The 14,815-nt window shown below is 38.3% G+C and overlaps 1 protein-coding gene across 3 annotated transcripts in view; it reads right to left on the reverse strand.

Annotated features, from left to right (window-relative positions):
* mthfd1l (methylenetetrahydrofolate dehydrogenase (NADP+ dependent) 1 like) overlaps positions 1–14,815 on the reverse strand; it is a 35,498-nt gene that overhangs the window by 11,917 nt on the left and 8,766 nt on the right. For 2 of the 3 annotated variants that reach the window (XM_084432561.1, XM_084432560.1), the window contains exons 14-25: positions 14,449–14,556; positions 14,191–14,265; positions 13,117–13,219; positions 10,026–10,102; positions 9,007–9,147; positions 8,672–8,740; positions 6,146–6,257; positions 2,216–2,355; positions 2,073–2,114; positions 1,148–1,248; positions 657–834; positions 107–214 (exon numbers count right to left, since the gene is read on the reverse strand). In XM_084432561.1, the coding sequence (XP_084288687.1) occupies positions 107–214; positions 657–834; positions 1,148–1,248; positions 2,073–2,114; positions 2,216–2,355; positions 6,146–6,257; positions 8,672–8,740; positions 9,007–9,147; positions 10,026–10,102; positions 13,117–13,219; positions 14,191–14,265; positions 14,449–14,556 (1,254 nt within the window). Of the gene's footprint in view, positions 1–106; positions 215–656; positions 835–1,147; positions 1,249–2,072; positions 2,115–2,215; positions 2,356–6,145; positions 6,258–8,069; positions 8,147–8,671; positions 8,741–9,006; positions 9,148–10,025; positions 10,103–13,116; positions 13,220–14,190; positions 14,266–14,448; positions 14,557–14,815 lie in introns of those variants that run through there. The other variant, XM_084432562.1, reaches the window with a different exon arrangement.

Consider the following 14,815-nt stretch of genomic DNA (forward strand, 5'->3'; position numbering starts at 1 on the left):
AACATTGAATATTAAAAGTTTGAAAATATTTATAAAAAAACAAGCTCAAATATCAAAACTGTTTGTGCATTTGTAAAGTTAAGTGGCAATGTACAGCCCTTCTCACCTGTTGATTGTAGTAGTCTATTTTAGCTTGAGCCTCAGGTGAAAGCTCAATGTCATCAGCACCATAAACCTTTTGTGCAATCGTCCGAATTTTCTCTACAATAGGATCCTGTAAAAAGAAAAAAAGACCATAATAATTACTTAACAGATCAAGGGAGTAAAAAGAGTAGGAGTGCGGGGGGAGATAAAAAAGTATTATTATTATTTTTAATTATCAGCTCTAAAATGTGGCTTCTGCCTATCTGGTGGTCATAAATCCCCAGTCAGTTCTCCATGTACATGATTGGGATAGCAAGCGCCCAGACCTCTAATAGGATAATAGAGGGCAGCCAGAGCCAAGAGCAGAGATTACCGTGCCTTTCATAGCATCACTTAATCAAAGTCACAACCTCCAAACTCACTAAGGTTAACTCAAACCAGCTGACCTTTAGATACGATCATATTTAAACCACCCATCAGAATCAAATTCGGTTTTACTTATTTTATTAAATGTTTTATTATTGTTCAACTGTTGTTGTTTTTTTACACAAATAAATCGCAACTGGCCCCACCTGCAGATTGTACAGGAGTTGAAAACGGCTCTCCTGAGATGCAACTTCCTTCACAGCATGTGCCAGCTCCACAGAGCCCCGCCCACCTCTGGACCAATGATGACACGGAACAGCAGCAGAGGCCCCAGAAGCCTCTGCGATGCGACACACCAAGTCGATCTCTGCTTGAGTGTCAGTCCTTCAAAGAAAGCGAAATGTCATGGGATCTGACAAGGCAAATCAAAAATGGCACAGGGCAAACCACATTTTGGCTAAATATTCATCAAAAAGAGTGGGCTTCCAGACATGACACGTTTAAGTGCAAAAAGGCTAAATTAGGACACCATCTGTGGCTGTTTTTGATCAGAGCACTTTGTTTAACTATCGATTCTCTGCTTTGCGTCAGCCATGGCTGTTTTCTAATGGTTTAAATGCACCATATTTTTTAAACATCATGTTTTAGAAGAACATGCATGCTGGAGAAGGAGTTTTTGTAATGGACAAATCCTTACTTGAAGACATTCAGAGCAACAACCACCGGGACTCCAAAGAGATGAGCGATCTGAATCTGCTTTTTTAAGTTACTGCAGCCATCGGCAACCAGCTGCAAATTCTGATGAAAAAAGTAAACAGACAATACATTTGTTAAAAAGAAAACAAAATGAAGATGTCTGTAATTAGTTATAATTAACATTTAATTCACAAGATTTAAAATAAGTGCATTTTAGAGAAGTGAAATAGACAAAATTGGAAAGCATTAAAATCTTAGTTGGATCTGAATGATTCATCAGGATCTTCATGAAAGGATGAGTCAGTTAGAGAACGCCATCCAACCGGCTTAGCTTTCAGAGGAAACTTCCGGCTCTTTTTTTTAACTCAATTGTTGCTCATGGAGCAGAACCAGTCTCAGAACCAGTCTCAGGCTCAGGAGACATGCTTTGGTGCTTTCTGTTTCTCATTACAGAACCACACAATTAGCTTAAGCACTTGAGTTATTTTCTCAGCTGGGTTTCTTTAGAGAGACTGATGAAAAGCAGGTACGGCGTTTCTTAGACTACAACTCCCATTACGCCTCTGTGTCTCTAGCTTCAACAACACAGATTGTGTTTACCCTGTTAATTGAATAACACAAACCACATTAGGGAGGAAGAGGGGAGCTGGAGAGGGTGGAGGAGATGTGCTCTGGGCCTTTGCTCAAACGAGGTGGGGCAAACCCTCATTCATTTACTCCCCTTCCTCCTTCCAACCCTCTTTATTTTCATCCTGCCTTTGGGGAGCAATATCGCCACTTATTGTTGGAGTAGGATAGTACATAAGTTGTGTTTAAAAAAAAAAAAGTGTTCAAAACATCTTGTTCTTACTAAAATTAAATCACTAAATCATTAGACTTACAAATATAATAATTTGAAGCAAGATTGGGAAATAAACATTGCTTACCTCATTAATATATTCTTTAGGCAGTGGTACACCAGGTGTGACCTTTAAAAATATACAGTATACAGACAATTGTAAATATATCAAATGTATTTTTAATGCAGTCATGCATATGAAGGGACATGTGATTGTGCACACACACTTACATTTGGTCCACCTCCATGCATCTTCAGAGCTCGTACAGTTGCTACCAGCACCACCACATCAGGCCTCAGCCCAGACGTCCGACACTTAATGTTGAAGAACTTCTCCATGCCAATGTCCGCACCAAAGCCAGCCTCCGTCACTGAGCAGGAAATTAAACAATATTGAGAGCATTTATAAACAAGACATTGATATAAAAACTGCTCTGTTGTGCTAGATACTGATGTAAACAAACATACTGCATCTATACTTTATTATTACTGAGCCAGATAAGAGCACAACACTCACACGTACACATGAAAGCAACCTACAATTACGTAATAATCTAATTGTCCCCACATTCCAGGAAGAGTTATTGCCATTCATTATAATAAGGATATAATTACAACCATTTTAAGAGTGAGCATGTAAGTGCTCCACATGTGTTACTGCCATCATGAGTGAGTGATCAATGGCACATTTTCACAAGTGCTGGCAATGGTGTACAGCACATGAGCATCACAAACTGTTTTGATAAGATGATTTCAACTCCACTGTATTTTCCTTCCCCCTGCATGCCACTTTTGTGTGTGAGAGACATCTACTGTTTGGGTTTGAACAGGTCAGTATTAATGTGTGTATGTGCCAATGAACAGTAAGCATGTGTGGAGTCTTTCCACGCATCCATTTTTCCCAGAACTCTGCAAGCTTCCTGTGCTACTTCCCAGGCCTTTGGAGCAGGAGGGAATGGGAAGGGTAATGTTGTTATTTCCACCAGAGAGGTCTGGCATATTTTCTAAGGCTCTGCATGTGTGTGTGTGTGTGTGTGTGTGTGTGTGTGTGTGTGTGTGTGTGTGTGTGTGTGTGTGTGTGTGTGTGTGTGTGTGTGTGTGTGTGTCTGTGTATATACAGCTATCTTTGTGAGGACCAGTTTGAGATTTAGACCATCGGAGGACAAAGAGAGAAAAGTGAGGACATTTTAGCCCATCCTTACTTTCTGATAAAAAATAAAAAAAAACCACAGAATCAGAGCGTTATCCTGGAGACCGCGCTCATGACCTTGGCAAGACCAGGTGCCAATGCCATAAGAAAGTAAACCACCTCCTATATGATGCTCCCTATAAACGGGTGTACATCACCAGGCCTCAGGTCATCCACACACCAGTCAGGCACACATTTACAGCCATCCCAGGTCTGAGAGAGAATGTAAGGTGGGAGTATGTTATCGGTCTTCAGGAACTTGCAGAGAATTCAGGAATTATCAGCACATCTATCAGTCTGAGGTCTGAGCATGATCAGTTTAGTTTGGGTAGAATAAAGGTTACTACCATGCCACTCTGGTATTTCTGAGCACTGCGGTGGTTTTACTGTGAAGCAGATCTGTTGTATATAATCAGCTGATATAGGCAACGTCCTCCCTCTCACCCACAGCAAAAACACTACATACCACACATACCTTGGCTTCAGGTAACGCATACACACGTCCCCCTCCTTCACTAACATTTTGCAAAAGTCAACAAACTCCCAGCATTCCAGCTGTTTGTTGATGCTGATGCTCCAAGTCCAATATGGACTTCTTTGAATGTAACAAACGAGAGAGGTCCAAGTTTCTTGTCTTTCGCAATACAGTAAATCAAACAATTCATTTTCTTACTGTCCTCTGGGAGTTGGGGTGTGGGGGCTCTATAAAACAACTCGGTCTATTGCTGTGCTTGTTTGAAGAGCTGCACAATTTGGCCAGAAACGGTGTGATTATATTAATAATAATAATAAATGTTGTAGTAGTAGTAGTAGTAGTAGTAGTAGATTGATTATTATTATTATTATTATTATTAATAATAATAATAATAATAATAATGAAATATATTATAATAGAAATATTACTATTGTGATATTTCACTGTAAAATAAAAATTGTGTTATTTTACTGTAAAACTGCAAAATTACAATGCTAATATTTCCCACGGTCTTAATTTCTTCATTTTCAAACATTAAACCATCAAACTTATAATTTTAAAGAAAACCGCAGGGAGCCCTTAAAGCTTCTCTTTTTTGTAAACAGCCAGTTTAAGATTGAGAAGATGGTTGCCGCACGCTGTGTTCCCAAATGCGTGTAATAAGTTACCCAAATTCAGATGCGGAGATGGAGTGGAGCAACATTTCATGTGAATCAAGCTGCTCTGAGATGCTGAGAACACTGTACGCACGTAATAACACGGTGCCACGCTTCACTCCGAAACACACAGCCCATATATTTAATTAATTAAATCGCAGCCTTTGCTATTTGATCATCACACTAAGCCATATTCGCAATTTCGGTTTCTGCATTTCAAAAAATCGTGAAGCCCTTAAAGTTCCCTTTCAAAAGAATTTACTATTTACACGCTGGCAGAAAAAGTATCTCAAATTCCAGAGGCTGTAACTCAACACAGCTCTTGGCCAGTTTAGTAGGCAGTGTTTTCATTGGGCTCACACACTTCAGCTTGTCCTTAAATGAAGGGGTGAAGCTTACACTGCTCTTAGCGTGGACCACAGGGCCTCTGCCATTCCCAGCATTCTTTTAGTGTCTGGGGCATGTCATTGAGCAGGGGAGGGAGGGATAAAGAGGAGCAAAGGAATGAGAGAGAGAGAGAAATGGAGAGAGGAAGTGATAAAGTGACGGAGAGATGGCAAGATAAAGTGTGTGTGTGTGTGTGTGTGTGTGTGTGTGTTCAGGTGTGCCGACACAGAGGATTAGCTTTAAAACAAAACAAAAGAAACATTCTTCTGGGTTTTAAGATAAAGGATTCAGTGTTGTGCCAAATTCTATATACTTGTAGAAAATTATTTTATTAATTATCGTCGTCATAACTTCGTAAAGATGGTCAATTAATGCAATTTAAATGGTCACATTATAAATTGTTAAATTAAACCTTTCTTGTTTTTTCCAGTTTGCATGACAGCAAGACATGCCACTAGCCACTCAGACATTGAGTCACTCACTTAGCAAAACATTAACTGATTAGTCATTAAGCCTTTAAAATACCCTAATGCAAGTTGCTACATGTGTAAGTCAAAATTATATATTATTATATATTACCATTAAAATGTTTGCATTAAGACTGTTTTGGAAGAAATTAATACTTTTATATCAGCAAGGATGCATTCAATTTATCAAAAGTGACAGTAAAGACATTTCTAATGTATGTTCTAATGTTTCAAATAAATGCCGTTTCATCAAAGATTCCTGTAAAAAAGTATCACGGTTTCCACAAAACCGTGGAAGCACAACTGCTAATTCAACATTGATAATAATAAGAAATGTTTCTATAGCATCAAATCAGCATATTAGAATGATTTCTGAAGGATCATGTGACAAAAAAGACTAATGACTGCTGAAAATTGTGCTAGTCCATCACAGGAATAAAATACATATTAAAATGGTATTAAAATAGAAAACAGTTATATAAAATTATAATAATATTACGGTTTTACTCCATTTTTGAACAATATAATGACAATGATCAATCTGATCATAAATGCAGTCTTGGTGAGAATAAGAGACTGGTTTCAAAAACAAAAAAAATCTTACTAACAAACTTTTAAACAGTAATGTTTTAAATATTAATATTTTTAAATACATATACACTACTATCTATCATGTATTATTTTTCATTGTGTGTTTATTTACATTATTTATCAATTGTTGGTTGTTAAGGGTGATAGGATTCTGTAGGGTGATTGAATTTTTCACAACACCAGATCTTGTGATTGTATTCAAGCTGTAGATCATGCCAATAAGCATGTGTTACCACTCATGAGCAGGAGTCTGATTTGAACCAGAAAACAACTCTACTGTTGTTGTTTTAACTTACCCCCAGCATAGCCTTTGTCTGTAGTCAATTAAAGCATGCGACTACAAAAAGCAAAAGCAGTGTTGTGCGACTGATTGTGTTTGTGTGTGTGTGCACCCACCAACATAGCCTTCTTCTCCAACTAGTTTAAGAGCCAGCTTGTCTGCCAAGATAGAGGAGTTTCCATGGGCGATGTTAGCAAAAGGTCCAGCATGCACAAACACTGGAGTGCCCTGACATGACAAAGACAAACAATATCAGTGCAAACCAAGCCAGACATGCATTACATACAAATGACTGGCACTGTGAATCAAGATTACCTGAAAATTACAGTAGACATTGCCATTTCAAAAGCTGGTAACTGACAATACAAGTTTAAGAGGTCAATCTCCACATCTGAGGGTTTTTTTTATTATTAAAAGACATGTGGTTGAGCTTGTATGTTAGATCCATTTGATCTTCAACTACAGTAAACTTTAAACATTGTGAAGGTCTGTTTCATCATCATCATCATCATCATCATCAGCTCAGCTCAGCATTTAAAGCTCAGTGAAAATGTGGGGTTTGAACTGATGACCCTGAGGTCCTCTGTAACTTCCCAAACACTGAAAAGCAACACCACATACACTGACAGCTGAAGGGACAGGAAAGAGAGAGTGCAGGAAGATGGAAAGGGAGTACATACAAAACAAAGCATGGAGTGATGGTGAAGTCATTTAAATTCAGGAAAAGGATGGAAGGTTGAAACAAAAAAAAAGCTCTCCATCAATGGAGACAACCTTCCTTTATTTACATAAACTTTTATCACGGCATTCTCCTTCCACTACTTCTGCAGGTGCTGATATAAACATTACAAAATATTCTTCATTAGCACATCACCCTTTGAGACTCAAAGAGCCAAAAGAGGAGTCAAGTGAGGTAAGTGAACCAAGTTTTGAGACATGAAATGATTAGTAACAAGCCTGCCAGAGCCCTGAGACGATTAATCAAATTGATTCAGTTCACTTTAATACATTTGTTAAAAAAAAAAAAAAAAAAAAAAAATAGTAGTGTGCCGTATGCTTCTACAGTACATCTCAGTCTTGCACCAACTGAACCCTCATATAAAATTGATGAAATGTGATAAACATCAACTGTAGGTAGATTTTGACAATGCGTAGCTCATTATAACCTAAACGATTCATACGCGTCACACAAGTTTAAAACATCAATCAGTACTGATAAAAGTCAACCAGTAACTTTTTTCCATCTGCAAAACAATTGAACAAATCAATTTACAGCAACAAGTTTGCCCACTAGTGGCAGCTTGTTAAAAAGTGAAAGAATGAGTGATGGAAAGAGAGTGTATGGTTTTCCAGTGACCTGTCCTCAGAAATAAATAAAAAACTACAATATCAAAAAACTGGAAATGGAAAGATTGGAGCTCTTTGCCCTGTGACTGTGGAAAAGAGGAGAGATTTGGCATGCCAAGCCAGGAAAGTTAGAAAACAGGAAAAACCAAGCAAGTCAGAGCACAGCAGGCAGGAACAGGTTGGTTATGACTCTATAGGTTGGTACTGACTCTAAATTACTTCAAATTTGTCTTAACTACTAGTTTAACTACAAATTGACAGAGAATTTCTTATTAGTATCAATGTTGAAAACAGTTTATATATTGTTTATATATATCTTTTTGCTGAGATCATGATACATTTAAGTATTCTGAGATGAAGTTCAAAATAACAGCTTTTGAAATAGAAATTTAAATGTCTTTACGGTCACTTTTGATCAATTTAATGCTGCCTCATTTCTGAATAAAAGTGTTTGTATATATATAGACTGGTGTTTCTCTCAGCATCACACGAACAAATGGACAATTTTGTCCCTAACCTGCAGCTAACGTCGCAGACACACAAAATATCCATCCATCAGAGACACTCTCAACAAATCTCACATCTTTTGTCTACTGTCAATCAAACAGGATTAGTTCGCTACATCTGTGGACACATGCATATCCTTTAAGCATTCACACACTTCCTCTCTCACTCGTTCACACACACACATACTTGCATACATCCCAATCCCAGCAGGGACATTATAGGCCAGTGTAATATTCCCACAACCCTTTGCTGCCTGGTTTGTTCTGATATGATTCCTCTTCACAGAAGAAACAGGAAACGAGGCAGGAAAGGTTTCACAAAGCAGTTCTGTGGCTCTCTCTACAAACATGCAACTCTTATGCATGTCACGTGCAAAAACACACGCCCGTAAACACCAAACATCAATCACTAGTCATTTGCATGTTTAAAAGCCATAAAGATGAAAGGCATTCCAACAATCAGGCTTTTCACCACTGTCTATTTCTCATTTCCAGTTTTCTCATAGTGTTCAGGGTTTGATAGTCAAAGACAGAGACACACTCCCACTGAGCCAAAACTAAAACCAGATGTGCATGTGTTACTGTAGGAGTGTGTGTTTTCTGTGTCAAGCATCTAATATCCTATCACTTCACCAACACTGAGAGTATCAAGTTTGGGAGTTTCCATCAAGATAGGACAGTTATGTGTGCATGTGTGAGGGAGACAGAATAAGAAAAATAGCACACAAGCGAACGACTGTGTAAAAGATACTGAGAGTTTGGGGTACAGGAACAGGGAAGAGGTCTCACCTCCAGTGTCTGCATCAGTGTAGGTTTGATAGCATCTTTCATGAGGACTGCCAAAGCCCCGGTTACACCCTGAGAGAACCAAAGAGCAAAGCAATGTCAAAATATTTAGCAGTTGCTGAATGTCTCTATGGTAGGGCTGACAATTTGCAATTAACGACTAAATAAACTAAGCAATATGAATAAAACAGGACAGAGAAGTTTAAATACACTTTATCCACATTTAACAAAGAATTATATATATATATATATATATATTTTTTTTTTATATATAAAATGAGCAGGTGATTAAAAGTCACTCCACAGACAGCACTGCTCAAGTTGTCTCTCACACACACCAAGTCATCGGCAGTGATCGGCTGGCCATTTCTGCTGCTGCCCACAACCATACGCCCCAGCCTGGCCCGCATGTCAGCCAATCCATCTGTCAGAGCAAGGATAGCCATGATCTCACTGGCCACCGCAATATCAAACTGGGTCTGTAAGAATGAGAGGGGAAAGATCAAAAACTGACCAGCACACAAACACATCACAGTGATGATTTAGGGCGATTTCCATCAAAATGAATCGTCAGGAAATAAGACGGTGGAGAGATTTGTCAGACTCGCAACATCTGCCAAGTCTGGTTCTTTATCACATACAGTAAACTGCTCCCACATGTGTCCAAGACAACCCCAGCTGGACTAAAACCGAGCCGTCCTGGTTTAACTCTCAGCTAATAAATACTCCCCCAATAAAACAGCTGGGAGTAGAGGAGTGGTGGCCAGATGCCTTATCAGGAGAGACGGGCCGCTTAACACACCACTTGTGTCATCATTACCTGCCATTTAAGTCCATTTACAGCACCCTAATTGCTGAGGTGTTCTGAGTCAATGTTTGCAAAGATTGAGGTAACATGCTTAAGTGAATTTGTTTTCAATTTCAAACATACACACAGTCTACTGTATACTGTACTGTATGTCTCTCAAGAACAAAAGTGCTGTGCTGTAGTGCACATTTTAGTGGTTTTGGTACAGTGGGAGGGAGACGAATGTAAGCAAATGCTTGGCCAGCTCAGAGGGTTTGCTATGCGCACAATAACACCTTTTTTGAAACATTTGCTTTTACTTAGACTGTTTCCCATTGAGGAGCATGCTGTTATCTGCCTGATTTGGTTTAAAAGTAATTATTTATGACAGCAGTTGACATACTGCAGGACTTTTATTCCAGTTAAGGGAAATACACATAAAAGTGAAAGAGGCATAGAGAAAGAGATTTAGAGCAGCGGGAGGCAAATAATCATTGAGGAAAAGTGACAAAACTAGTATGCATCACCTTTAACGGTTGGTTAATCGAATCAGAAGTATGAAGCACGTACCTGGCGAGCGTGGCCTTTTTCTGTGTTGGCCTGGCCGACAGTGATCTTGCGCAGAAATCGGTCATTGGTATCAACGACTGTTGGAAACAGGAAAACACGATTTGAAAACAGAATGAAGAATAAAAAGAAAAAGAAAAAAAGCCTGATTTTCTTAGAAAAGAAATTCCATTCCATTTGACATTTACATTTATGCATTTGGCAGACGCTTTTATCCAAAGCGACTTACATTGCATTTCAAGGTGCACATTTACATTCTTATCAGTTCTTGCTTTCCCTGGGAAATCGAACCCATGATCTTGGCGTTGGAAGCGCCAACGCTCTACTGTTTGAGCTACAGGAAAGCTCCAACCCTATATGACTGACATTCTTCCATTAAACACAAAAAGGAGTAATTAACGATGCACTAGTCACTCATTTCCATGCAATTGAATGGGGACCGAAACTTTCATGCTTCAAAAACGACATACTGTAAAAGCACCATAAAAGTAGTCAACATGACCGGTGCACTATACTCCAAGTTGCCTGAAGCAGCATGATTTGTCACTATTTACTGATTATCTTCACCTCAAATATACAGAGGACAAGGATTGACACTTTAATTAACTGATAACTTATTCCTCCTTAATTTTATTTAAACATTTTGAATTGACAAATTAATAAACATTTAAAACCGTATATTTAAATGTTCTCTATTTTAGTAAATTAATAAAGCATATTTAGAAGCATATTTAAATTGTATATAAAAATTTAAAATTTGCCAATTTCTATTCTATGTCAATATGTCAAATGCTTTTCTTTCTTTATTTGTCAATCGAGTTGCTATTGGACAGTTCACTACTTATGCCTAGGGTCACTCCTAGTCCCTCCAGACAAATAGACTTTGTACCAGTTTTTTTTTTTTTTTTACCAAAATCATTCAGACCTATTTTGTGAACAGGATCAGATTAACTGAAAATGCCTGGCTGAAAAGAAAGATGTGTTCATTAACCAGGCAGTGTGCATAAGGACAGCCATAATTGATGTTAAGATGTAATACCAATTCTCATTTCTAGGTGAATTTCTCCTTTATACAACTACCTATGATAAAACTAAGAATTTTAAATCTATTGTGTGGCAAGCAAGACGAGGCTGAGGGTTGCTACACCGGTCTCTCACGGATGAGCTTCGGAAGCATAAAAGGAGGAGCGATGACAGTAAAGGACTTTTACAGTACGTTACGTTTTGTTTGTATGTGCGGCAGTCGTCCATGAGGGGCTGCCGTCTTTCCTTTCCTTTTGTGTTTATTTATATATTAAAGGGATAGTTCACCCAAAAATGAAAATTCTGTCATCATTTACTCACCCTCAAGTTGTTCCAAACCTGTATGAGTTTCTTTGTTCTGCTGAACACAAAGGAAGATATTTGGAAGAATGTTTGTGACCAAACAGATCTGGGTCCCCATTGACTACCATAGTATATTTTTTTCCTACTATGGTAGTCAATGGGGACCGAGATCTGTTGATTACAAACATTCTTTAAAATATCTTCCTTTGTGTTCAGCAGAACAAAGAAACTCATACAGGTTTGGAACAACTTGAGGGTGAGTAAATGATGACAGAATTTTCATTTTTGGGTGAACTACCCCTTTAAAGTTTGTGAACATTCACCATTTTCCGCCTCCTCCTTCCCACAACAACTAACTTCGTTACATGTTTCAAGTGCAATATTTCAGGATTTCTTTTTTTTTGTTTTTTTTTGGGATAGATGCAATATGGTTTTCAGGTTGCAATAACATCAAATTGTTTGGCAGTTTCTATCTGCTCAACGACAACGTAGCAGCGCTGTATCTGAAGACAACGGCTGGAGAGAATCATGTCATAAGGGAACTCAGCTGGACATTAAGTGCTGCAAGCTGAACAGATTTTTCAGATCTGGCAGTCACTGCAGAGGAGATGTATGAGACAATCTAATGAATCTCAAAAAACTAATGACCTAAAGAGACCCAGAGGGATGGACGCCAAGCAAAACCATAACCTTGCAATAAGCAATAAGCATGCATTCCTCAAAGACTTTTTGAATTGCAGTTTTTTTCTTGCAGCCAAGCTAAATGTAGAAGGGGGCAGTATGAGACAAACACAACTCCCAAAGGGTTAGGAAGATGGAGGGGGAAAAATTTAAACCCTCTGGTATTTTCTCATAGAAATGCAGAGCAATTATTATAAGCCTCACTGTAAACATGTCATGGGCAACAAAAATGACAACAGTGGTTAAGTCTGCTTTCTGGCAGTCTCCCATATTCCTCTTGTGTATCTGTTTCAATTCATCTATATGTGAGAACAGTGTACATAAACTACAGCACATCGAAAACATTTCATCTGAAGATTGATTAATAACATCATTATTCACTGTGATATCTTCCTATAATGAACATGGGAAACCCTTAACGGTTTATTATTAAGCATTACATTTATGAACGTCACAGAGAAAGTTGTGAGGATCTTCTCAAACACACAGACAGTTTCGCATTCGCAGCGGGAGAGAGATGTAAAGCTGTTCTTAATCTTCCAGGCCCCTCATCTTAGTGTGCACTTTTGAACCGACAGAGTAAATATCCCATCAGTCACTGCAGCACTATCTTCTGAATATAGGCTAAAAGGCAGCAGATGTTCCCAGGCGGCCACGAGCGAAATGGGAAACACCCCAATCCAGCTGAATCTCATCCCCAGTGATCGCAGCTATCAGAGGCCACTGCGTCATAATCGGACGCAGAAGGTCTACATTTGGCATCCCTCCCAGGTGCGAAGAGTAGACCCGGAACTGCATGGGTTTAAGAAGGGACTAGCTCTAAAAAACTGCTCGCAAATATAATGACATGTCATGGCCAGTCTGTAATGGCGTTCCACTATCCGATTGAAAAAGAAGTAATAAATCAGTAAAATGTAGCCGATGGCCACATATTGTGTCATGCTGCTTGCTTCAGCTGACTAACTGTCTTCTGTATCATATTTCCTGCACCACAATCTCTAAATCTTTCTATGACCCATCAAGGGATTCTCGTAAGAACATACCATATGAAGAACAGTAAAGCAATCCACATTGCACAAGGTCCTACCTCGCTGCCATGTGATCTTCTCAGGGTCAAGGTCAAGACGGACAAATGCGCTGACCTCTTGCGGTGTGAGGTCACTGGGTTCAGATTTGTTTATTCCAAGACGCTGAAAACAACAGTGAGGAAAAGACAGACACAAGTGCACTGATTACCATGATGAAAATGCTGATCATTCACTTTAAACAAACCTACTATTGAAACATTTTTATTACTGCTCTAAGTGTTGGCCTTGACTCAGATGAAGAATTCAGGGGATTTTTCCTAAATGGCAAATTGTGTGGTCATAAATTTCTTTCAGACCATCTTTTTAATTAGATTTCTCTTCGAAATGTTGGTTGTCTCTCTCGTAAATTTACCAGCTTCGCCTTTCCAAATGTAAGTCAACCCAATCTTGTCCCTGAGCAAACATAAACAGTTTGTGTTTTAAGAAGTCTCTCAGCTTATCTGTGTCACAGTCAACATAACACAACAAAAAGAGAAAAACACTGAGCGGCTGAGACTTGCTGTGAATTATAGTTATAGAATTATAAATCGCTAGTTTCGCAGTAGCTGTATGAGGACCCCTGTTGGTTATCAGATGTACTGCATTCAGATATTTACAGAGTTCCTATTTACTGGATAAGAACTAAAAACTATTTTTTTTTTCTTTTTTCTATTTCAACCTGATAGAATGTTTTGCTTGGCATAACTAGAAAAAGTCATGTAATTTTAAAAATGCCCACAGGTTTTATTAATATACATGACTTTGCCAGGTCTAAATTTGTTAGATACCCAATTTATCCAGGATTACAGAAAGCCTGATTCCTCAATGAACATGAAAAAATAAAAAACAGCTAAGGGAAGAAATAAAATAAGAAATAAATAGAAATTTTAGTAGTTTTAGTTCATTTTAAATGCTTGTTTTGTCTTATTTTACATAATTTTAAGTAATTTAGAGTCCCCTTGGAGGCTTGCTGAAGCTCCCGTCCCACTAATTGAAATCCACTGCTCTAGTGATTTTTGTGTCAAATGATGAGGGCATTATGAAGTAATAAAAGTTAAAAAAGTCATAGGTACAAAGATCTCTTTCAGACTCACCTGCAGGCGAGCCAGCTGTATAGGAGAGAAGCGTCTCACGCTATTAACAGACGGCACTAGTCTGGTGTACAGGGCCTATAAGACAAAAAAATAAATAGCTAAAGGAAGTAATAAACATGCAGCCTTGTATAGAACCAGAAACAATCCCCTTTAATTACACTGCTATTGATCAACTAACTATTGATTGGCCACAACATTGAATCCCAGGGATACAGTCCAGTGTGAAATCACAAATACCTGTACATTATGATTGTTTACCTTGTCTGATTGGGTAGCTTCATGGAGAATGCGGGCATCAATAGCTGCCGCCACTAGATTATTGGCTGCAGTAATAGCGTGGATGTCTCCTGTGAGGTGGAGATTAAACTGAAAGAAACAGAAAGTGAGAGATAGGAATCTGCTCTCTGAAGCTTCTGATAAATGCAGTATCTGCTCTCTCACACAGACACGTTTAGTGTTGCCCAAAATTCTGATGTCAAATTGAAAATCTAGGATTCAAAATGTAGTATAAAACTTAACTAGATATAAAAGTCGAACTTTTTTAAAAATGAGTCATTAAAAGCGAAATGTGTATATTTTAAGATGAAATTATTAATTGTTATTTTTCAATTTAAACTTTCCATTC

The sequence above is a fragment of the Rutilus rutilus genome, assembly GCF_951802725.1.
Source record: "Rutilus rutilus genome assembly, chromosome: 15".
In the NCBI taxonomy this organism is placed as follows: Eukaryota; Metazoa; Chordata; class Actinopteri; order Cypriniformes; family Leuciscidae; genus Rutilus; species Rutilus rutilus.